We start from the raw sequence: 26,682 nt of genomic DNA on the forward strand, positions 1-26,682 counted from the left end.
AGCTTCGAAAATCCACCCGCAAACCTGTCCCGTCGGCAACGCGCTAGAATGTGTTGGGGGGGAAAGGACAGATAGTGAATAACCGTTCAAACCATACCGCGTCCGATAGGGGAGGGAAATATTTTCCATCGATGATTTAATATTGCTTCGGATAGTGCTTTAGACTGGTTTCACTCCGTACAATATCCTAAAACTATAACCGTTGGTGCAACAATCGAGATTTCGCCGCACCGGAAAAAAAGGAAACGCAGCGGCTCAGTACACACAACCGATCCTATTAGTCGAACGATAGTGTAGCAACGGTTCTGGGCTACGAGAGCGCACAAGCTTAGGGCTATAAACCGGTGTATTAGGTGCGTGAGCAAAGTAAGCGTCCCGTTTTTAGTGGCAAAATATAATACTTTACTCAGTAGTTAATAGCACATAGATGGCGCTAGCACTGAAGTATTATTGTAGTTTAGATCAGTTAATAAATATCGTCATCATTTACACATTTACTATCAGAGATCAATTATTTCAAAAACTTTTTGCATGTGCAATTTACAACATTTATCCCTTAGGTTTAGATGTTTTAAACATTTGAAACATTTAAAATATTGTTGAAAAATATCACAATTACGACTTATATCAGTTTCTTACAAATAACGAGCGAAAATGTACAAACATTACCAAACAACTTGACGTACTGCCACGTGTCATACAGCTAATGCAAAAAAGAAACAAACTTTTCCAACCAATTTAAATGATTGATTGACAAGCATTCAGAAAGAAAATTGCATTACTTCCAATTAAACAACACCTATTCAATATCTGCGATCTCTGCGACAAATGCGCAAAACTAAGTAAATAACCCAACGCTGTATAAATGGAAAAAAGTATTCGAAGCACCACGCCATCATCTGTAGGTCTACTAGGCTCAATGCAAAAAGCTTCTATCCAAAAGCCAAAATGAAAAATCCATCGATTCTACCAGAACAATAAATGTGCCGATAACGGGGATGCAGTGCGAAAACTAACAACAGATCGATGAGTGTGTGGGGCAGAATATCTACGATCTCAATTTTCTAACCCCATGTGAGGCCTAGGTAGGATTCGGATTAAGCCGTGCTACTACTGGGTTTGCTTTGCAGCAAGCGAAACCAAGTGTGGACAGTAGTGGGTTTTGAATATTTCAACACCTGAGCGGAGTGTTTTATCAGTTTCTTTTTGCAAAATACCAAAACAAAAAAAACAAAAACTATATGAATTTCTCCCATAAATATGCTCCATTCTCTCGTTAGAACCAATAACATGGTTGAAAGGTGACACCAGCTAAAACACAAAAAGCATTGCTGCACCACAGCGTCGCTAAAATAATACTGTATCACAGTACCGGGAAAAGCCCACTAGCACACATACACGCTCAAAAACATGAAATGGGTTGGGAGATTGGGAAATCGCTTGCAAGCACGGGTTGGCCGAGTGTTTGGCGAATGCTGTGCTGCTGTGTAGCCCGGAAATCGGGGCACTGTAAAGATGGATGTGTTTAAAATAGAGCCAGGGCAAACATTACTCGCCAATCGTTGCGAGCAACACACGCCCCCAAAATTCACGTAGTGGTGGTGGTGGTACTGAATGTTTTAAATGTATGAAGTGCAACACGACAAACGGGTACTTGGAAAAAAGGTAAAGGCAAAACAAGTTCATAGAAATAATTTATGCAATTTTCTACCAAAGGATGGATGAAATGGATTTTAATTTAACTTTATTGTTGTTGTTTTTTAGTTAATTTTTTTATTTTTTTTCCAATTTGAAACACTTTTGAAATCGTGGGAATTTCATTGAAAAAGTGTCCGTTGCTTGCAAAACTGTTTTATGTTTTGCATGGCTGTGGCATGACAGTAATGAAAACGAATATCCATGACGAGAAAAAGTTTCGTACGAAACGATTTGAGTGTTTGTTTTTATTCCCTCGGATGAAAAGATCGGACAAACAAAGATCGTGTGAGAGTAGATGATTTGAAATTTAAGTTTTTTTGGTTCTGGAACCTATAACTAAATCCTATAAACATATTGCAATCATAACTCGATTAAAGGAATGAATAAGCGTGAAATTGACATAATACTTTGAATAAATGCATATTTAGTTCGTAAGCTTAAAATTTAGTTGACTCAAAAGAAAAGAAAAAATAATACGATGATACAAATCATTATACCCCTAAATGTATGCAAGCTGAATGGCAACTATAGAGTTATAAGGTTTCGATGATTGTTAAAAAGGAGCACATGTGAACGTTTTACGACACAAAAAGACAGAATGGTTAAAATAACAACATCAAAACACAAAAAAACGAAGACACGCAAAATGTAAATTATTATGAGTATTATTGTGAGCAAACTGTGTTTAATTTAGCATCTCATGTTTGTGTGCATTAGGCTAGTAATTGCTGCGAGCTAGTGTGTGAAAGTAAACACGTTTGGTAAGCATATTAAAGATCGTTGTGCAACAATCCAGAGGATGAGTGGGAGTGAATAAGAACATCAACAAAAACAAACGTGTGAATAATTTACGACACAATCTATACAGCTAGTGCACAACAACACATTGAGGACGACGACAACAACAAACACAAAATACAAAACACGAGCAGTGGAGGATTTCGATGGGATTTGAATGTGTGTTTTTTTTTTTTTGGTCGAGTTAAATTTCGTCTCTTGCGATACTCACATGGCCCGTTGGTACTGTCCGGAGCTTGATCGCGGACGTGATGGTTGACGATGTGGCAAGAAATGGTAGAAAAGAGACACAGAAAATAGAATAATCATTTGAATGGAAATGGAAATAAAATCATGTAGTTCCGGGAACATTAATGCGCTTCGCGTGCGCTTCGATGTAGCTGTTTGATGCGCTTTGCTGTTGTGTTATCGATACGGATCAAACGGCTTGGTACACTCGTGGACGCCTATTGTGTGCTAGAGCTCAACCGAAGCGTTGAAAGGATTACATTTGCATTTGGCACCATTTTGTGAGTGAAGTTTGCAAACATATCAACATAAAAGAAAAACACAAAAACACATTTGAATTACAATTACCACGATAAATACCTTTGCCAACGCTGCACCACATGAACATGATCGGTGTATTTATATGCAGAGCATTAAGCGTGAATGATGTATCAATTTTGAGCTTGATGAATGTATGTAGATTCAATTACACGAAATAATGTGAATAGCAATTTTACCATCGTTATTACCCGCAAACCCCGTACCCGGTATGTTGCCTCGTCGTTAATACACATTTTTTCACCGCTCGATGCTTAATGACCGACCACCTTGAAGCAAAAACCGTGCCCGTTATGGCAACATGAGCGCCTAAATGTATGTAATGTGAGCCTCAATCATACTGCCTCGCGCTATAAGCAGTGGCGCCTAGCGAATGTAAACATAATTAATCTCGACTGGCGGCATAGCCCTGCCTGTATTGACCGTAAGTAACGCGGCAATGTTTTGCTTACTGGAAATGCTGCCTTTGATGCTGCTGCTGCTGCTGCTGGAACGCTGCGTATGGTGTTGATGTTATTGTTGACCAAATTAAACAAACCAAATCTCGCCCTACCCGGGCTGCAATTATGGCATTCCGATGGAAATAGCGCGTGACTTTGCGCCCGCTAAAGAAAGCTGTACTCGGTGGCCAAATGCTAGTCAAAAGTGACAGGGAATTTGTTTCCTGCCCCGCACAAGGTACGTGCATTGCTAATTGCAGCAGGAATGCGTCTTTGATGTGTGTGTATGTTCGTAGCAGTAAACATTTAAGACAGGGACAGTAACAGCGGAAACGTGCGAAATGTACAATGTTGCTGGTGCTACATTTTCTACCAAAAGATTCTTCTGGGAAGCAAGTGGAATTTTAGGTAGAATACTAATTTAATTGCAATTTCCGGAGCAAGGAAATTGTATGCAGCCCACCCGCTAATTAAGGGTAGGCATTTAATTAGTGTAGTGAAAACCTCAACACGAGCAAAAGCTAGTATTCATATAAGCGTTTGTTCACAGAATGTGCACAATTTGCCTATGAACAATAGCAAATCAAACACACGTTGGAATGCCGTTAATGAAGCTCATTAGCTATGTGTTACATTACACTAAATGATTAAAAGTGTATCTTGCGAATCAGTCATATATAGCTATGTTATGTATTGTTTTATCTATGCGGTTTGATGCAGAGCAAATAATATTTGCCATTATCCGCCTTTGTTTATGCAATATATTGTAACCTGTAGCTTTTTATACTATAGTGATATAACGCCTTTATGTATGCAATCCAAAATACAAAACTAAACTTATAGAAACAACAGCTTAAAAGACTTAAGACTTAAATATTTTTAATCATTTTATTTTTTTTTTTATTCCACTGCGAGTGTTTTCTTCTTTAAAGCTTTTACGAGATTTGTTACATAAAGATAGATGAAAATAACGAATTGCATACTTTCAATTGCTTCACGTCACTGGCACAATATAAATCCTTCGCAACGAAGAATATAAATAAAATACATTGTCCAATGTAGCACTAGCACATAATAAAGCTTTATTAAAGCGAATATTGGCAAAATACTCTTCCACGGTTGACAATACATTTTCTATCTTCGGGCGGATGTGGTATCCGCTTTTGTCACACGATAAAGACATGTTCTCCCAAGGACAAGATTTTAGATCCTTTCAAAATTTTCAAACTGGACCAGATAAAGAAGAGAATAAAAAAAGCAATATTGTTTGTCATTTTTCCAAAAGGATTTCCGGTTTTCTTTTAAGTCGAGCTTTCCCCCTCTCTCGGTGTGCTTGTTGTTGATAACTTTTGCTCTGCGAAGGATTTTTCATCCTTTTCTTTCCTAAATTTCCAACAGATATTGTTTTCCTCTTTTTGCTCACATCTTCATCGAGAAAGATTTATCCAGAACAACACACAAACGATAGCGCACGGCAAACGATTTAAAGCTCTAAACCGGCAGCAGTTCTAGCGCAGCGAGTGTGTGCGGCAACAGTAAACCGTTTTGATTGCTGTTTTGATCCGGTTCCGTACGGCTTGGCGAAGCAACTTAACCGGAAAATAAGACATTGTTACGGAATCACGAACAAAGCCGGCCGCCGGGAGGCGTGCGTGTATGTGGGTGTGGGTTGCTTGTTGGTTCGTACAAAGTCAGCGTCCGTTTTGCTCGTTAGGTGATCTGCTGGACTGTACTGGTTGACTGTGTCGGTGGAAAAGCACACACACACATATATACAAAATTACTCAAATCGTGCCACTAGCGAAGGTGGATGAGTAATTTTATTCATCCCGAAGGAAGCATTTTTATTGCACTCTGTTGTGCGGAATGGGCACGCCGTTAAAAAGGCTGTCCATTTCCGAACGAACGATTTGAATAGTGCAACAATGTGAACAAAGCGAATGGACGTTTGCTGCATTGAAGCTGCTACGAGATTGTGCTTTATTTCGACTTCAAGCTTTGCTCTTTTGCTGAGTGGATCAGATGCACTATTAAAGTATAGCCCACGAAGTGAAAGAAATTGCAAAGCGATTTTTGCTTGAAACTAAAACGATTGGCCGTTGCTTTACCCTTTGCAAGCAAACCTAATTGTAAGATAAGGTTCACAGTATGATGACTTCTCCGAAGCAAATAAAGATCGACTCCAATCGAGCGGCAATTAGGGTGTCGATGGCAAAGCGAACGAACGTACGAAACGCGAGAGCACCAAAAGGTCAATTCATTGGCATTTCACCCGACGCATTTCTTACAATCGAGCGCTTGATGATGGCAACACACACAAGCACAGTGTTGTGTTGCACATTTCGTGTAGCTCCATGCATGGAAAGGTCAAATTGAAGAGGATAGCAGCGCGTATAGACGAACGCTTCCATGCTGTAGCCAATGTATCACACACACACACACACACACACACACGCGCGCACACGGTTTGCACGAGAGTGTTTGAAAATGCATTTTCAATTGCTGTAATGAACTTTTACCCAAAGGAGCGCAGGGAGCATTACGAAGGTTTCGGTATCTCAATTATCGTCCGGTCGAGGGAAGAATTGAAAATTGAAACCAATTTGCTGTGTGATTTGCTTGCTTTGAAATGGAAGCGAAAAGGGGTGTATGGTGCAATGCAACACTTACAAAGTGACGTTTGAGAGTTCCATCTTGATTAGAAATGGGGGGAAAAATCAATCCAATTGGATGGTTTAATTTCATAAAGGGCATTTTTTGCCATTTTCATTTTGCTTTTACTTATTCCACCCAATTATTTATTTTTGTTCTTTTACTATAGAAGGAGTAAAAAGAAAATATCAACAGGAAAATTAGGTAATACTTTTCACTAGAAAATAACACTATCGGGATAAATTATATCTGTTTAAACCACCAGTCGAAGCCCCATTACACGAAACCGCAGTAAACCCCTTACCAAGGAATGAAGCAAAACGACCAACTAGCGCGCGATACGTATCCTAATGACCGGATATGCCGGAGCATGCCGGAAATGGAAACGCAATAAAATCCTGCCAACTACCGTCTGGTAGCTGGTGCCATTGCTTTCTTTCTAAAACAAATTTAATTCTTCCTCAACCCACTCGTACACTTAAAGTTCACGAAATTGCCTACATTTAGGCGTTTATAGCTATACAGCGAAGCCAATTAGCAAACGATCGGTTGCGTGTCGATTTGGAGAAGGATAGTAAAAAAAAGGCAGCCTAAACAACGGTATAGTAATGCACCATTTCAAACCAAGACACAGCCTTAAATTAGGGACCCATTTTGTTCCTTGCTTCCGTTGCAGCAGTAGAGCGATTAGCTGGGGCAGGACACTTTATTGTTTCATACACTTCTATACGAAGGCGAACGCTAGCTAATCGTCACACAAGCGCAACCGTTCACCGCGCCGAATGGTGTGGTAAAATATTTGTCTGGCGCAGTAGCGCGGTAGAATTTGATGCACGTGAATTATGACTCCTCTGCTTTGTAATGTAAAAAAAACAACACAACAATAACACCAACAGCGCACAAGCAGCTCAACACGGGAGAAAATGCCATTCCGATGCCAAACTTTAATCGCGTAATGTTTCAACGTTCCTGTTTTTTTTTTTTTTTTTTTTTTTTTTTTTTTTTTTTTTTTTTTTTTTTTTTTACTAGAGATCACGCTCCATCGCAGAGCAGCAGCAGCAGCATCAAAGGCAGCGAGCACCAGCAGAACCGACCGAGCAACAGTGGAAGCAACATTCCAACAGCTCCAAACTTGTGAGGAATTTAGCTCCGTCCGAAAGTATCAGCAACCGTACCACCGGCAGCAGGACGAAGTAACGAGCAGCGGCGCGATTCGAGACAAAAATGTAACTACTGTTCGATGAAGCGAGTTTATTAAATTCTACCCCCCGTTGGAAGGAGCTTACCGAAAACAAACGACCAAAAAAACCAAGCGAAACAACGAATGCTTGACGAGTGCCGGCTAGCACTTCCCAACAGTAAGAAAATTCCAACACACATACACAAACAAAAAAATTGCCTCCGCTGCAAAGCTTGGACACACAAAAGACCTGGTGGAATCTGGGAGATTGTTTCACTTTGTCGATTTCTTTTAATCGACGAAGAGATTTTTTTTTGGTGATGATATGCCAGCCATAGAAAGAAAAAAAACACGATCAAAACCTTACCTAAAACAAAGCAGATTGAGAGACGGAGAGCGAAGGAGAGGCGCAGAAAAAATCGCCAGCGAATTGGAAAGAAAAATATCACGTAAAACGTGAAAGTGACGAAGCACGAATCGAGACCAGGCCGGTCTGGCCGGTACCGTATCCTCCCGGTGAACGTCAAGGAAATTAATTCTCTGGAACTGTTTGCAACCCGCTACACGGTGCATTGGTTTCCGTCCACCGGAAACCGGACCCGGAGAATGAGAAAGTGAGGAACAGAACACAGCAATATTTTTCTATGCCTGCATCCGTGTGTCTGTGTGTGTGTGTGACTGTTTGAGGTCTTCTATCACTTTCGGTAGTGGGTGGTAACCACCGCCCCATGCTGCTCAGAACGTCCGAGTAGAGAATAGTGGCTAACCCAAAAAAAAAGCTTCTTCTAGCAATCGACCACGTGAACAGGAATCCGGTTCGAAGGACCAAAAGTTTTGCACCACAGCAGCGGATGGAAAGAACAGATTCTAGAGCGAAAGGGAGCGAACCCTGAGGCCCACATAGCTTCTGGTGTGGGTTCTCAATACTAATTTATCGGATGACAGTTTGAGCTGGGGGGAAGTACGGTTTCACTATATTGCTGTTAAGAAAGAAAATAGAGCACACACAAAAAAAAAACTGGAGAGAAAACTGGGTCTCTACCGCAGGGCGTGCGTTGCGTGACTTACCCGTGTTGAAATCGACGGCAAACTCCTCCATCTCGTTGCCCTTCACGATGCTGTAGATCAGCTTCCGGCCGAGCGGGCTCTCCGCCTGGATGGCAACCGACAGTGGCGAATGCAGCTCGATGTTTTCCGCAACCGTGTCCGAGTAGAACTGCTTGCTGAACACCGGCATCGATTTATCTATCACCTGTGCCAAGGGGGAAAGGAGTAGAAGAAGCAAATCGACAGACGAGATGAGAATGTGGTTGTGGTGCATCTAGCAGGTCTAGCTGCCTGCGAGCTGTGGCCAACCGTCCGACGAACGATTCAATCGAACGTCGGTTTAGAGCATGTTTAAGTTGAATTCAATGATCGAAACCGTAAGCTGGGTCAGGTTAGACGCTCCAGAACAGAGAGAGAGACAAAAAAAATCAGCATTGCCTCAGGTGAGCACTTTCCAAAGAGACTATATGATAGGACAGAGGGCATGTGGGACCAAAAAAGAAAAATGAGCATAAATTTAGGTGAAGGCTAGAGCTTACCAGATGGCAAATTTTATCAGCTCGACCGGCCAAATGCAAATGATATGCAAATGGGGGGGGGGGGGCGGGAGTAATCATTCAGCGCAGAAGATAATGCTAAATTGAACGGTTTTTGAAATTCACACAGCCCCACAAGGGCCCCAATGTTTGCCAAGTGACCCAGATCGGTGGTTGGCACAGAAAAATGGGCTTTCAAAATTAATAAGTAAAACGCGCCTTTTCGCACCGGGCAGGTGTGCGCCGCTAGCGATGAACCAACTTCCGGCACATACAAAATAGACACTTCCTGGGAAACAAATCTCGAACAAATACACCTTCGCAACCGCGCAACACCGCAATCCACCTGCAGTGGGAAAATACGCTGCTGACCCTAATCCTGTTGTGATAAATTTGTCCGATTGTGCCGCCACCCAGCGGTGAAGTAAAAAAAGAAGCTTCCCGCGATGTACAAAACGGCGCACCAGCGAGAAGAAAAACAGGTGAGAAATCTAGAGCCTAAACCGGCCTGGAATGGAGGGCGGGGGAGACACCTCAGGGGAAAGAGATGGCTAATGCAGCTCGGCACGGCATATAGGCAGGATATACCATGATTAATGACTGCATTCAATCAAAAGCGAACCAAATGTTTCGTATCCTTCCGTGCGGTCCTGCTCTACCTGCTTGGCCCCGTTGTTACCTTAACGCTTATTGGCATACAGTTTGGTCGTTTTGTACGTAGTCAAGTAGTCTGTTACACGAAGACATATGAGGGAGCCATACAACCGGGTGCTCTGTTCGTGCACGGATGCTTCCAACGGTTGATCGTTTCCGACCTGATGAAAAGGTCGCTGCCCAAAATGCCGGAGGGAGCTCTCCGGGGCGATGATAAGCAGCTGCAGCAGGATGTGATGTTGAATGGGTGTACACACCGTTCTCCCCACCAAACAAAAAAAAAAGGATTGTTCCGTCGTCCATCCGTTCCAGCCAATGGGACGTGTGAACACGTCCATGATTCATGAAGCTCGTATCACGTCGGGAAGGTTAGGAGACGAACCCCCCCAAAAAAACCCAAAACAAGGGGGCATGCGTGTGCGGTGTGTTACAACAAAATGTTATTCTAACTGAAAGAAACTCTTGACAGCAGGAGATGGGGATGAGAAAAAGGACGAGCGATAAAAGTAACAGTAAACCTCAAACAAAGGGATGGGATGGCCAACCGGTCGTACCCCATCGCTTCGCCGGAGATCCGGCCGGGATGGGGTTGTTTGGTGAAACACACACACATACACACACTGAATGCCGATACCGTGGCTGAAGAACGGTAATAGGTTCCTCTTGAAAAACTTCCTGATTTATTACGGGTTGCGTCTTCCCAGGGAGGCATCGCATGAATGGACCGATTGAACCGACTCGCCGAGCTCGAACGCGGATGCTTCCGGCGTGGTGAAAAGCAGAAGCAAAAAAAAAAGAAAACAACGAGTGAGAAGCAAACCCATTTCTTACCTTCACGTGTACGGTAACGTCCGTCGAGCAGGGTGTGATGCCGCCGTCGTACGCCGATATCAGCAGCTCGTAGTCGCGGTTGTGGCCCTCTAGCGTCTGCTTCAGCGTCACCTCGCCCGTCTTGCGGTCCACCTTGAACAGCTCGCCGTGCCCGCGCTTCATCTCGTACCGTACCTCCCCATTCTCGAAGCTGTCCAGGTCGAGCGCGTGCACCTTCGTGATGACGGAGCCGCGCGGATCGTCCACCGACACGACCGCGTAGTACGGCAGGTTCACAAACATCGGACAGTTGTCGTTGATGTCCAGTATCGTCACGTTCACGATGACGTGAGCGACGCGCGGTTTCTCCCGGTCCGGCTGCTGGGAGCGGGCCTCCACGATGAGCTCGTAGTTGTCGCGCACCTCCCGATCGAACTTGCGGCCCGTCGTCTGGATCGCGCCGGACGTTAGCCCAATCTGAAACATGTCCGTCGGGTTGAGGATGGCAAACTCGATGTGTTCGTTCAGCGTCGAGCCGAGCACGTTCACCACCGCGACGGTGCTGATTTTCGTACTGTTCTCCATGATGGAACCCTCGTACGTCGGGCGCTGAAAGATGAGGCCCGAGTTTTCGGACGTCTCGACGTTCACGTGCACCTGCGCCACCTTCGCGAACTTGCCGTCTGAGACGCGCACCGCTAGCCGGTAGGCGGGGCCAATGCTTTCGACGTCCCGCGTCGTAATGATGCCGGTGGTGGCATCGATTGCGAACACACCGTCCCGGTTGCCCTCGATGATGTCGTACCGGAGGGTGGAGTTTTCCGAGCTGTCCTCGTCGGTCGCGTTCACTTGCAGCACGGCCACGTTGGCGTAGGTCGGCAGCAGCAGCGTCACGTTGTACTCGCTCTGGCTGAACGTCGGCGCACAGTCGTTCACGTCCGTGATGTTGATGCGAACTTCCGCGGTCAGTTCCGACGTCAGCCGTGGCTTGCCGAGATCAGTTACCTGAAGAAATTGTGGCAAAAGAAAACGAACCAAAAAGGCAATGTGGTACACGTTTAATTAAAAAAAAAAACACACACACACACACACACACTTCTCCACACCACAAACCACTTACCTTGACGTGAAAGCTGAAGAACGGGATCTTTTCGTGGTCCAGGAACATGATCGTCTTGATCGCGCCGGTGCTCGAGTCGATGTGGAAGTACCTGCGCGGCAGCATATCCAGGATGTCATAGTGAAGCAGCGCATTCAGGCCGGAATCATCGTCCCGCGCCCGGATTACGAGCGGCAGCGAAGCGTTCACGAGATGATTATGGTTGCCCGTTATCGCACTGCCGCTCACGTTCGGCGCCAGTGCTTCCGACAGCGTCAGCACGAGCGATCCGATCGGGGCCGCCTCCGATACCTCGCCCCAGTACACCTGCTGCTCGAAGTACGGCACGTTGTCGTTGCGGTCCAGCACGTTAATAGTGACCGAGCAGGTGGCCGACGCCGACGCCATGTTCGTGGCGCGCACCGTCAAATTGTAGAACTTGTTGTGCTCGTAGTCGAGCTGGTCCTTCGTCGTGATCACGCCCGTCGACGGGTTGATGAAGAACATGTCGCCCACGTTGCCGCCGATGATCTGGAACAGCAGCGACGAGGTGCTGCGTGCCTCCAGATGTATGACGAACGTGCCGATCGGTTGGTTTTCGTAGATTTCCGCCGCCGGATCGTCCGAGATGAAGCGGGGCGGTGCGTTGTCCGCCATGCCGATCATGATGTGCACCGGGATCTGGGAGGAGAGCGGCGGCTTCCCACCATCGGTCGCCTTCACCTGCAGCATGTACTCGGACAGCGCGCTGATGTCGAGCTGCTTCGCCACACTGATCACGCCCATGCTCGGATCGATGCCGAACACGTTGCCAATGTTGCCGCTCACGATCGTGTACGCGATCTGCGCATTGTCGCCCACGTCCCGATCGATCGCGTACACCTGCACCACCTGCGTCCCGACCGCCGCCGTCTCGTACACCTTCCCCTGCACGATCTTCGTCGTGAACTCGGGCGCATGGTCGTTATGGTCGTGCACGGTAATGATGACGGTGGCGTAGTTGCGCTTCGCCGGCGTACCCTGATCCTTCACAATCACTATCAGCACGTGCTCGGCGAGCGTTTCCCGATCGAGCCGATGCGCCATCACGATGCTCCCGGTGACCGAATCCACCCGGAACAGCTTCAGCGATACCGGATCCCTGGCCGCGTGCAAGCTGTAGAACAGCTTCTTATCCTCGTCCTCGTCCGTTGCGTGCAGCTGCAGCACCTCCATGCCCTCCTCGATGTTCTCCGAAATGTCCACCCGGTACACCGACTCGGTAAACTCGGGCCGATGGTCGTTGATGTCGATCACCGACACGTACAGCTGCGTGTACACCATGTGCACCCCGTCCGAGATGCTGATCGTGATGTTGTACTCACGCTGCCGCTCCCAGTCCAGATACTTCGCCAGCAGCACGTTCCCATTGTCCCGCCCGATGTAGAACTCGTGCCGCTCGTCGCCGCCCACAATGTCGTACCAGACCTGCTCGCCGTCGGCATCGGACGCTTGGATCAGCGTCACCAGGTAGCCGGGCGCATCGCTCTCCGTCACCTCCACGTGCTGGTCGCCCGTCTTCACCACCGGTGCGTTCTCCGACTCGAGCGGCACACCGACGACGGCCACGACGACGCGCGCCTGCTGGGAGCGCTTCGGCACGCCGTGGTCTTCCGCCCGCACCAGCAGATCGTACTCGGTGTCGATCTCGAACGTGCGGGCCGCATAGATCACGCCCGTGTCCGGATCGATGCGGAACTTTTTCGCCTTCCCGCGGCCCGGCTTGATCGAGTACGTGACGCGACCGTTTTCGCCGATATCCTGATCCGTTGCCAGTACCTGCATGGGACCGAAAGATAATGAAAAGGCGCATTAGAGAGCGGGTGGGAATAGTTGATAGCGGTTTTGTTGGGGCGTAAAATAAAAACACAAACGCATAATCATTACTACATTAATAAAGACATTGTTTATGCTAGCTTCTTCTACTTTGGCTTTCTAAAAATAGCTACGTTAACGTGGTTCATTAACTTTTGAGTCACAGAATTGTGCCATTTCCCTTTTGATGTTGCCATACCACTCTGCTCTGCAAACGATGGATTGTCTCGCCCCTTGTCTCGGCGCTTTTTCATGAAACCCGTCGAGTAGAAGCAAATTGCGCTTCTAAATTGATACATTCTCTTTCATATCCTGTTTGTTTTTGCGCCAGTCAATTCGCATACAAGATCCCACTCTTTGGGGTTAGCCTGTCGCTGACACCATATCGGAAAGCGTATTCCATTCGCAAACAAATAGCAAACATTTCAGCGTAATAGAATTTATCCCACACTCGCGCTACTCGCCGGGTCGCTTGCTCAACTCGAGTCAATTTCTCCCGCCCCTTTTGCATTCTGCCACCTCCAGATGCTCGCGGTAGGAGAAAACAACGACGAAACAATATATCGTCCCCGTGCGAAGATTTAACACCCAGTGGGTGCATGTTTGTGCATAGGAAAAGAGGGATTTTTTTGTATCGCCGTTGTCTGGCTCTGTCTGTACATTCTTACTCTACGCTCTACACTGTTTTGTGGGTACATATATGCATGGATCCAATCCGCTGACGACGTACGTAGGGGAAAGCGGGGCAATATGGACAGCTGAACCAGTTTAATGAATATTCTTTTGAATTTCCCACAAACCATGATTATTGTTACATTGATTATATGATCTCCACTAATATATGGATTAAAATTGGTACATAGCCTGAAAAATGGGAAATATGAACCACAGTAATAGCGCTTGGGGAATGGTCAAAGCTTTTGCGCATGTTTCCTGAAATGTCGACCAGCCCGATTCCGATTCCGTATTCGGAATCAATTCCCGAACTGATTTCGATTTCGAAGTCGTTTCTGGAGCCAATTCCGGATTCAATTCCGGAGCCACTTCCGGAGTTGACTCTGGATCTCATTCTGGAGTCGACTCTGGGGCCGATTTCGGAGCCGATTCCGGAGTCGGTTTCGCGATCAGAATCGGCTGCGGAATCAGAATCGGCTCCGGATTCTGTATCGATCTGGGATTCGCAATTTGTTCCGGTAACGGAATCAGAATTGAGTCCAGAATTGGAATTAGCTCCGGAATGAGAATCATTTCTTGAATTGAAGTAAGAAGTTCCAGAAGCGAAAACAATTCGGGAATCTCCATGCGAATGGATCGATTACAAGCAAATTTTGATTCTTTGCGGCTATCAATACGTTGCATCATTAGATCAAAATGTCTATTCTTATGGAGATGCCGAAACCGAATCCAATTTAAAAGCCGATTCTGATTTCGGAGCCTATTCCGATTCCAGAGCTGATTCTGATTCCTGAGCCGATTCCGGAACCAATTCCGATTCCAGAGCCGATTCAGGAACCAATTCCTGAGTCGATTCAGGACTCAATTCCGGAGCCGATTCAGGAACCAATTCCAGAATCGATTCCGGAACCAATTTCGAAGCCAATTCCAATTCCGGAGCCGATTCTGGAACCAATTCTGGGACCAATTCCGGAGCAGATTCCAATTCCGGAATCGATTCCGGAAACTGATTCCGAATCTGCTATCCGGAATCGATTAAAAAAAACATCGGAGCTAGCCGGAATTGATTCCGAGAAAAACATCATTTTCCCTGCACAAAACTGAATCTTATTATGCTTTTTTTTAATAACGAGTTATAACACCTACATGCTGTTCAAAAAGAGAATAAATTTTGAGCCTTGGAATTTAAGCTTACTGTAACATAATGCTTAGCTAGAGGGTGCTCATTTTGCCCCGTTCACCCCTATACTATCCCGGATGGAGTGTGGATAACGAACCAGCCCCGGCTAGTCATTCGTCATCATCGTCGTTACCGGGGCACGATACACTCATGTCCCGGGGAGTTGTGTGGAGAGCATCCTGACATTCGACGCCTTTTCTCCAGGATTGAGTTGACTTTGCTTCTATCATCTTCTTCCCTTGCCCACCCTTGCCCACGTTCCGCTGCGGAGTAAACCAGTAATATGCTATTTGCGCGTGTTTATATCGTACTTCCCTTTCCGAAGGGTACAGAACATCTTTCAAAACTGACTACAAGTGTCGCAGCACAGAGAGACAGATGGAAAGAGAGAAAAAAAAAGACGGAAAACTTCCTCAACACGACCAACACGACACGGAGAGACAAGGCATTTTCCTTTTATAGCTTTTGTATGCGCTCCGCTCAAATACGTCCCTCCGCACGTTCCCCTGCTAGAACGCGGTCGTTTCGGGCGTAACATATTCTTCCGGCACTCTCGCGCGTTTGCCCGAGGTCCTGGAAGGGAGAGAACGTACTTAAGGGTTTTTTTTATTTTTTGTTGGTTGGTGATTCTTCACAGCGCCCGGTGAACGTGTGCGAACCTTAAAGGCTTTTTCGGTGAAATGTCACCCTGCCCACAATTCCCGCGACACTTTGCGCCACATCATCGGACGAACATAAAATCATAAGTGACATCATTTCACTGGGCTGGGGGCTCGGGGTTGGTACGAGTGTGTAATGGAACACTCTGCACACGTCCCGGGGATCAGCGCACCAGGGTGTGCTTTCCGCCGGGGGCGCCATGCATATTGTGCAACCGCCCGCACGTCGCGGGGTAAGCGGTGCGGATTCAAAAATGGTGAGAAATTGCATACTTCATTCTATACTCGTTTGCCAAACGGCTTGAGCCACACTGACGGACGGACGGAAGGGGGACTACTGGGACCTGGGGCTTTTCAATTCCGGCACTGTGAGCTTCGGGAATGGGATACTTTTCAAATATTGTCTTATTTATATGGTAAGCTTTTTATTTGCGACAATTGAATCCATCTACTTTGCCACCTTTGGAAGATGTGAGAATAAAAACCGCCCGAAGTCGACAGACTTTGAACGCCTTCTTCGCTATGCATCGAATTTTTCCCACAGCCAATGCATTTTGAGCAGCCTCTGCAGCTGGCGAGCAGTGTTGTATTCGCGCAATTCCGATTTATTGTCCTCGTAAAGTTGTCGTATTCTACCTTGTTTTTCATTCCAATTGGATTTTATACAGAGAGAAAGATACTCGAAATAAAGAGAGAGAGCACGAACATAAAAGCAACATTAGCGAAAATGGCCACTTGACCCACATTGCAGGACTTTATGCAGGGTGGAGAATGATGGGTTCTTACTTAGGTATGATCAGAAGCTGGTTTCCTTTTATCTGAGAATGTGGCAATATCCAAGCCTTTTCTTATCGTTTTTTATGACTAATTTTATTTACTTAAATAAACTTTAAAGAATAATCCACTTGATGGAAAATGGATAATTCAATGAAAACATTCGCACTATCTGCTAGCTCGTTCATGGTCGTGGCGTTTGAATACCATCTTAAAGGTAGTGTGAATAATGGTATTCGATAACATAACCTAGGCGAAAACTTTTACCATTTTTAATGCTGTAAATAAGGGTTAAGTCTTTTGGGATAGTTTTTTTTCTGCTTCTTCTAGGAACCATGCCGCTTACCCTTATTAGACTCAGCATAGCGTTGCCATGTTAATTGCATTTGCAAAGGATTTACGCTTATGGTAATTTGACCTTTTCTGGAAGGGTCACGCAGTGACAGTTAAAAGGAGTTCATTTACTACATAAAAGCACGACCTTTTCCGCGAACACATCAGTCCCGGAGTCCCGGAGCCAGGATGAGGCTGAATAAAGCTTTTCAATCTAAGCTTCTTTTCAAAAATGTGTTACACGCGGGAGGGGATAGGGATGAAAAGCAGTCCCGTTTCTTAAGACGAGCTCCGTATTTTCTTTACAAAGCTACCTCACATAGTCGAAAAATGCTTTAAAGACTTCTATATTCTATGCGCCCCAAAAACACGGGAGCTCTTAGCTTAAAAGTCAACGAGATGCTCGCTGAAGGATGCATGATGCGTCCCACTACCACACTGTAGCAGTGCGTGTAGGGGGTGTGTCCGTAACAAAAAAAAAAAAAAACATTAAGAAGAAAAAAACCTTTCAACATTTCCTTTTACATCCTTCCATTTTAGTTCCTGCCCACCGAGCAGCAACTGCTGACCGCGTTTGGACAGCCGGCGGGAGCATGTCATTTTTCATGCATAATTTATTGGTCCTTTCCGTGCCAAATCCTCATTTTGATTGACACTGATGAAGGCGACACACGTAGCGGTAGGAAGAAGGAAAAAAAACGAGGAAACCCAAATTTTCAAGCCGGACCCTTCGGTGAAGGTAAAAGGGAACGGCACACAACAGTATGGAGCATCGAATGGAATAAAAATGAAAAGTTAACTTAGGTTAGGTAAGGTTTATTCGATTTAGCTTTAGATGTGTCTTCTTCCTCTTTTATCGGTACAAAAACAGTCCATCCTAGGGATTAACATTTTTTTTCGGGATGCCTTTCGGTTATTGTGTTACTAGATTCAAACACCGGCTTTAGAGGCAAGATTGACGTGGGCCAAACTTATGCGCACAAAAAAAAAAAAAAAAAAAAAAGCGGTGCCACATTTGTCAGCGGTGAGCTCTAAAATGCTCCAGCAGTTGGGTAAATATTTAAGGATCAGGGACAAATGCTTAAAGTCCGACCGAGGATTTTGTGCAGTGTAAATTCGGTTGTGATAACGGTGGATTTAAACAGGACAGCTTTATTTTACAGAAATTTAAAGTCTATTTCAATAAACTCCATTTATATACAAACCTAACCTTGATTTGAGGCCTACATTACACGTCTTACATCATGAGTAACCCATTTAGAGCAGAACTTGTGCAGGTAATTACTGTGTGATCATAAAGGAAGCACATTTATAATGACTGAATGAACGACCATTAGTCGCTAGTCGCTGAATAGCACCCTAATTAAGGTCTTCAGCAGAACCCCAGGCACCAAGCACCTACTCAAATGCGCTGCTGCAAGTATGTGGAGCACACATGTGCTAAGAAAACGCGGAAGAGTAAAACCACGCAAAAACGCAAGCAGAAAAACCCGCATAAACAACGTAGACACAAATCCTATTCGCGTACTTTCTCGCTTCGCTGGATTTAAGACACGCGAGCAAAGAATCGACATAATTGAATTAATCAGCCGCCCTTTTTGAGACACACTTCCACCGACACAGCGGGCAAAACCGACCGATGTCGAGAGCAAAGAATGAAATAATTATGCTTTTGAGCATAAACACACACACACACACATACTTCCCCGGTAAGGACGCAAGGTATATCGAGGCAGGCATGTTCTATCCATACGCGCAACCGGTTCAGTGTGTGTGTGTGTGTTGCTGTCTTTATACATCGTTAGAGAGATTGAATAATGGAATAAATTGACTTATTGTCAGACGGAGACGCACAAACCCGCAGCTGTTTGTTTCAGCAGTCGCGGAAGATAAAGTGAATTAAATAGTTGTGCTTGAGTGTTGGTAGGAGTCGCTCGGATGTACCTAACGCTGTCTAGAATGGTTTTCCACGAAGCATAGAGTTGTTGAGATGAATAGGAAAATACGAGTTAACGCGAACGGCTGCCTTGGAAAACGGGGTAAATTGCATTTGAGTTTACAAATTCCGCGAATCGAATTCAATTTTTGATGTAAATGTTTGAATCTCATTAAAGGGTAGCATTATGGTGGCAATGGGAAACGTTATCCAATCGTATGTTTCAATCGATGTGGCGAAACAATTTCCATTTTATGCAAAAACAAAGTGTTTTGTTGGCTTTAGAATTTGATTTATTTTTAGGAAGACTTTTTTTATTGAAATAAAAACCAAAAAAAAAAATCAAATACGATTATGTTAACTTCAACTAGTGTTATACTCTTCTTCTATTTGGCGTAACGTCCTACGACGCGGACATGCCGGCCTATACAGGCTTTCGAGACTTAATTCATAACCACGCAGCCAGATAGTCAAAATCCTTGCTACGGGTGGATGTGTTACACTCTATGAACTGCAATATGTAAATTTGTCAACGTTTCTAAACCAAAGTGCCTGTGTAATTGGATGCAGTGAGGATTCAGATTCAATATCCAGGATACAACATGTTCTTTGATTCGGTTATTTGGTAAAACAGACAAAAAAACAGGCACAAAATTACCTGTCGTCATGATGGTACTCGTATACATGATGGTTCCCCCTTGGCTACCGAAACAACAGCGTGCCCCGTGCTTATTCACTATGTTGTTGTAACGATTAATTTCATCAGGTAAACACACAGCTCATGGATTACACTGTACAATCCGCGCTCCAGGAAACGATGACTCACGCAAAAGGTTAAACGATCGCATTGACGCGGCCAAACAACACAATACTGTAAGCATAAACTAAAGCCAACAATGTCCCTCCGTTTGCAACACAAGGGCCTGTTTGCAACTACTATGAATGCGTATCATGTTACATGTTATTTACGCTGTCGCTGGAAGGATTGCACCCAAATCGGAACCAGACCGGGCAGCCAAACAATGACTGCCGAGCGTATTATAATGATGAAGGGTGAATTGGGCGCGCTAAGCTTGCTCCACAGCTCACCATCACCACCGACACCGACGTCTAAACCATACCGTCAGCAAAACAGTGACAGTGACTGACCGTTCCGTCGGACGCCACCGGGCGGGGGAGCGATGTCGAAAGGGCGCGGGGTCAAATCAGTCAACCGTAAATCTGTCATAGAAATAAATGTCAACGCAGCAACAATGCAGCACCCTCGGTTGGCGATAGAAGCCTTACGAATTGGCGCGTGTGTGTGTGTGTGGCGAGATGGCTGCGCAATGCCATCTGACCCTTGTGCTGGTGTGCTGTGCCTTTCCCCTGACGTCCCACCGATTGAATATAAATGTTTAATCGATGCAGATTTGACGCTCGTAATTTGAGTACGGCTGCGTTAATTGGAAGTGATTAAAGAGAGAGACATAGAGCGGTGTTGGATGCTTCAGTGGTGGTTTTGATTAGGGGCTGTGTAGTTGCTGTTGTATGTCTTTTTTTTTTGCTTTTCCAACTGGAAGCCATACTGACAGCCACGCTTATATGTCAAGCTGAGGGCTCAGTGTGATGACACTGCATCGCGTGACACATGTGATGTGTGTGTGTCCAATCAAAATGGCACATAAATAATAAAAACAATCGGCTTCATATTTCGGTGTCTCGAACGAGGCAATGGTCGTGCTTGCAGCGGTCGTCGAAGAAGATCGATCTGTGGTACGGAAGGGGAGCGCTGTCAATCATACAAAATGTAACGAACAGTCCCCCACAGACTGAACGTCACACAAATGAGGAAATTAATTTGCTTCGACCCCCGTTTGTTTGACAGGTGGGCTCCAGAGTGGGGAAGTAATTTCACAGTACGCCAGAAACGTTTTGTATCATCGTCGAATGCGCGGTGCACTTGATTTGCTGGATTAATTTCACAAACAATGGCTTTGTCGCGCTTATCCAACATTGCTGCACTCGGATGAGGTTAGAATTAATGGGAAAATATAACGATTTTCTCTCCCTTCCAGAGAACCATGTACCAAGTAATTTACTCAACTATTCCAAGCAGGAAGACCTACGAGTTGGACCGTAACATTCGATCGTTGTACGATATACCTTGCCACAGAAAAACCCACAAGAATCCACACAAAATCCGCTAAACCACAAGTCGGTTTGTAATCGGTATTTTAGGTAAGGATTCCAAACGCATTTTCCGAACCGCACACCACATCGATTGTCAGTATGTTTCCAATGTCCGTTCGGGACGTTTTCACAGCAAGCAAGTAAGGGGCTAGTAACAGAATGAAAAACCTCCCTTCAAATGCAGTGCGCACTACTACGAAAAACCAATCAAGCACGACCGATGTAAAGTCATCAGTGTGTGCGGAAGAACTAGGGCGCACAGAAATGTCCAAGCATTGAGCGGTGTACATTGCAAAGGACACCTGCCCAACAATTTCTTAAGTCGCCCCAGTGTCCCTCTCTACGGTGCGTGTGTGTGTGTGTGTGTGGTTTGTGATACGATATACATGCACTTTACCGACCGTAACCGGATCCTTGAGTTGCTCATGTCTTCTTGTGGTCGTGTGGACGTCGTTACCGTTCCGCTGGAAGTCGTGCGTTACCGTGCGTACCACCCTAAAAACCTCGCTACCGTCGCAACCTCGTTGCAAAGGGTCCTCATGGAAGGGGACATCACACACACACACACACACACACACACACACACACACACACACACACACACACACACACACACACACACACACACACACACACACACACACACACACACACACACACACACACACACACACACACACACACACACACACACACACACACACACACACACACACACACACACACACACACACACACACACACACACGATAATAACGTTCCGGGCGGGAGATGCAGGAAATAGTTTGCTAGAAAAGCTAAGCTGACACTGATGGGATATAAAATTTGTGGTTGATCATCGCTTTTTGCTGCGATGGAAGCCAAATCGGTTCCAGTTTGCGTGTGCTGTTCGAAGCTGTGGTGACGAAGCACTGGCAACGCAAGTTTGCCGGCAGGCAGGCCACCTTTACCGTTTGCCTTTTTTCCGATATCGAAACCAAGCAAGCAGGGACAAACATGAGTCACATATCTTGAGGTAATTCTATGGCCGGAAGAAGCTTATCATGAAGTACAACTGACTCTTCTTAGCAAATTTCATGCTACGATTACTTCCCTCATTGGAGAGGGAAGAGAACATTCACTGACAGAAGAAGGAAATAAGATACAACACAAAAAAAGGACATCACAATCTCCGTTTGCCGCCTGTTGGATGCAGGCAGTTTTGAGAAATAATTTAGTCTTCTTATGAGCGGCATCGTTTAATCGAATCAGGTCGCAAACGCGGTAGCTCAAAAAGTTTTTGGCCAGCTTTCGCAACCAATGGCTCCAACACTTTCGAGGTTAGTATAAGAGCTGCGCGGCACATTGTGCCCGATGATATCGTTCATTAGTTGCTCGTCCCGGGCACTTCGGCAGTGGCACCCCAAGTGCACCCCAAAAACTTCTGAACCGCACTATCGCGTGGCAGCGGCGAAAGTTTATGGCAATTATTGGCACGAGCGCACGTACGGTTCTTCATAAATGCTGAGAACAGCAGATATGGGAACGTCTCTTTTTCCACAATTTCACACCATAATGTTGTGTCAGCAGTTTGGTCCTTGTTGGTAAACAACATTTACGACAGCGTGGTGCTTTCCTGTGGACTCTTCTGCGCGGTACCCTGATATATTTATAAGCACGACATAATAAACAGGTGTAACGAGGTTCTTCATTGCCAGGGCATTGCTGATAGGGCGTCGTAACAACTAATCATTGCTCCATCTCCCCATGAAAGTGTGATAAAAATATACGAAATGGTTTAATTTAATTCGAAGATGGGTTCATCTCTTATTCTCGATGCATGTCGATTCGATTGGATGAGAAGCTTGGAACTTCCGGTGAAAAACATCTAATTAATTCATTCATAAATGGAAGAGTATCGCATAAACAAATAAATAAGCAACGATAGTAAAAAATACACATATAGATTATACGAGTATAGATTTGTTACCAATAAAGCAAACGTGAAACAAACAGCATTTGTATTGAAATATTTACCTAAAAAAGTAAGAGTAGTACATTAAAAAACAGCTTAACAAGCAAATTGCATACTTTTAGGCGTTTTTTAAAAAATAAAATGCACACAAGCTTGTGCAAACAATTGCCATAAAAAAATGCCATAAAAAGCTGTTTTTGATTGAACATTGAAGGACAGTAGAAGCAAAGAAGCCAATAAAAAGGAATCTCTACGATAAGCTCAACAATGTGAAATAAATTGCTCTATAAGCTTTACCCTACATGAAGCATTTGTAAAACGAAAATACTTAGAATTTGATTTTGTAATTAATATTACTGTTTAAATAGCTTTCATAAATAAATAAATAAATAAATAAAACCCAATAATAGGTAGAAAATGCATACAACTAAAGCGACACTATACACGACCAAATTAAACCAGCAAACAATTAAAGACGCCGAGAAATGAGAGAGACAAAGAGAAGAGAAACAATGTTCGCCATCATTACCCGAAAGATGACTTGCAGGTCGTTGAAGTTTTTCTCCGGAAACGATTCCCACGTGGCCGCATCGTCCAGCCCGACGTCCGGATCGGACAGCATCGGTTCGGTCAGTTCCAGCTCCGGCGGTTCGTAGCCACTGCTAGCGTAATCGTTCTGCGTGTGTGTGTGAGAAGCGAAAGCGCGCGTGCGGTACCATGATGTGGGTTTGACGACAATCGCAGCCCCGATTTTGTGCAATTTCGTTACGAGTGATGTCGTTTTGAGTTGTGTAGGATATATTATTGAATAAGCGCCATATGATTCACCATCGTGAAACAGGAATACGGTTTCGAAGCGAAGAGAAATGCAGAAATTTTGTGGTTTGGTGTGTGGTGTCGATGTGTTGGCATCAATACAAACACACACACAGAGAGTTTTGTAGCAGCCGCGTGGCAGATGTTGATGTTGTTGTACCGGAGGTGGTCGTGGTTTTGTGTCACGAATATCACGTGTGTAGAAGGGGGAAAAAAGATCATAATACAGAGAGATAGTGTGTTAAGAGATTTGTGTAATTCAAGTTTCATTTGAAAGAAACAACATATTGCTAAACAGTAATTTCCCAGCAAGACAGTGATTCATCGTGCAGTGAGAACCGAGCAAGTGGTACATTGAATGATATAAACATGATTGTACTATGCATTCGAGATGTTGTAATAAAATTAAAACGATGCACAATAAGACAAGATAATGTATAAGATGTGTGGGAGCAAAAGTAATGAAACAGTGATGAATGTTATGGTCATGAATAAAATGAATAATTGGAAACTTCTGAAAATGCCTTAAAAATATATAGATTCAGACTGGTCCATAGCAGGAGCGCCTAAAAGCCATGCAATGTTTTTATTCAAATTTGAATCCCCACAATGATGTTTTAAATTCTGTATTGGTTTTGCGAACGAATTGAAATAAACCAATCCAAACCAATCAGAACTAAATAGTCACGCTTGGCAAGAATTGTCATATTTTGCACAGAATAATTCACATACGGTAAACACTTGCACCCTTGTCTACACATAATTGGTATAACTTACCATACGAGCAAATATCGACATTGATCGCTTCAGCCTAACATCACTTTCCTGTATCGCTTATGTACGAACTGGCGAAGATAAACATCGATCTCTCACACCACACTCAATTGTAAAGTGATTAAAGTGCATTATATCGAAACAAAGATACTCTCTCTCTCTCGCTCTCTCTCTCTCTCTATCTATCTCTCTATATCTATCTCTCTCTGGTTTCAATCCTCTTCAGCGTACCCAGGCCCGGACGGTACCAGTAATTAATTTTCCTCGGAACTACCATCGACAGCACCAAATTACTGCCACGCACACCTGCTCGTACACTCAGTGGTGTGCACTTGAACGCAGAAAAGGCTATCATTAAAACCCATTTTCCCGCCGAGCTGTCAGAGAGGCTCCGTCGTTGTTCGACGGGCGGGATGTGAGAGGTAAAATGACCGAAGAACCGCCGCATAGCAGCACCATGGTCGGCAACTTCACCATCATCATCATCATCATCATCATCAGCATCCCTATTATGCACAGATCATAATCATCGTCAAAAAGCAATCGTGATTCGATGCGACCGGACGGCAAGGATGCAGACACACAGACACACACACAGCTCGAGATAAATGGGCAGGCTGTCAGCAGTGTCATTGTAACCGTGATTATCACCTTCATTGTCATTGGATTGACATCGCATTCCACCGCACCGCCGGGTGAAGAATACGGATAGCAAGATAGCACCGACAACAGCATCTATAACACCATAACAACAACAAAAAATCGAACTCAAACGGAACCGTACAGATGCAAACCGGCCATCCTGTTACTAGCCTTTCAACGGCATTATCAACATGGTGGAATGCTTGTGAAAACGGGCAGGAAAAATGAAAATCGATAGTCTTTCTAGCGGTCGTGTCCTTCGGGCGCAGTGCATACAGCAAGCGTCGCACACGGCCAGACAGGTTGACTTCGTCGGAAATGGAAATGACAGTCGTTGTTCAGCCATTCGCTGCTCATTGAGTTGACGTAGTTAAGCCAAACGAACTGGCGATGCCAAGGCAACCTTCATTGTGTGCGAGCTGATAGTTTCGCTAGTAATATTCAAAGTAATCTCCTGCTCGTACCTTTTCCGTGGAAAGTTCTTTAGAATGTACGTGGATGGGAAATGTCATAGGGAGAGTGCAAAATACGGGAAAAGGATTAATTTTATGTCAGTTCCAATGCTTTGCTGATAGTTTTGCAGGCGCATTGAATTACTTGCTCGATCTGAACCATCTGAATAACTGGTAGGTGTAATAAGAAATGCATACATTCAGGAGGTTATGTAGTGCATTGTACACATTGTTCATTAATGAGAAGCGCCTAAAAGTATACTAAATGTCTCTTTTACCTTTTTTTTAGTTTAGCGAATTTAGTTTTGAGTTTTACCTTGAATTTAAGGAAAAAAACCCTTGTTTGTCTTTATGATGGACTATGATATATACAATTCTAGCATTTATGAATTATGTTGGAACCAAATTTTATTAAATTGGGTTTTAAAAATCCTTTAAAAAAAGAAACAACAAATTGCAGACATTCAGGCGCATTAAAGATTTATGATGAAAGGATGAATAAAAGCAATCAGCATGTATCGCATGTAATATGTTGATACTATCGAAACATACATTGTGATTTACTTCAGCCAAAAGTGCTTTGTGTAGTAATCAATCGTAATCTCTAGCGCCAAGGTAATTGCACGCAATTAGGTAATTAGTAAAGATAAATCGAAAAACAAAACTGATGTTCCTGGAAGTCATCTAATATCTCATGCTTCTTGACAATGGATTTGATTGACTATCAGGAGCAACACTACAATCATGTCTGGAAGCTCACTTCCCCGAAGTAGTTCTGGTAGCTTTCGCATGTAACTGACATTATGTGTGTAAATCAATTTCACCAACCCATCACACTATCCCCCCAGACAGCTGCAGTGAATTAAACGTGATTCCGGGAAAGGTTAAACAGAAATTGGCGTTTTGCTTGCGGTGAGTAAATTTAGAATTTTCTAACGCATAATTGATGTCTGCATAATGTAACGTGCTGCGGATCATCTATCCACCAAAGAGAAATTCCT

At 44.6% G+C, this 26,682-nt stretch overlaps 1 protein-coding gene across 9 annotated transcripts in view; it reads right to left on the bottom strand.

Moving 5' to 3' along the window:
• The window catches only part of LOC120957438 (fat-like cadherin-related tumor suppressor homolog), a 258,528-nt gene that overhangs the window by 22,426 nt on the left and 209,420 nt on the right, over positions 1-26,682 (bottom strand). For 6 of the 9 annotated variants that reach the window (XM_049609724.1, XM_049609728.1, XM_049609727.1 and 3 more), the window contains 5 exons: positions 23,527-23,673; positions 11,482-13,278; positions 10,383-11,366; positions 8,383-8,566; positions 2,708-2,731 (listed from right to left, as the gene is read on the bottom strand). In XM_049609724.1, coding sequence (XP_049465681.1) covers positions 2,708-2,731; positions 8,383-8,566; positions 10,383-11,366; positions 11,482-13,278; positions 23,527-23,673 — 3,136 coding nt within the window. The remainder of the gene's footprint in view (positions 1-2,707; positions 2,732-8,382; positions 8,567-10,382; positions 11,367-11,481; positions 13,279-23,526; positions 23,674-26,682) is intronic. The other 3 variants (XM_049609732.1, XM_049609731.1, XM_040379650.2) reach the window with 3 other exon arrangements.

This window comes from Anopheles coluzzii, chromosome 3, assembly GCF_943734685.1.
Source record: "Anopheles coluzzii chromosome 3, AcolN3, whole genome shotgun sequence".
Lineage (NCBI taxonomy): Eukaryota > Metazoa > Arthropoda > Insecta > Diptera > Culicidae > Anopheles > Anopheles coluzzii.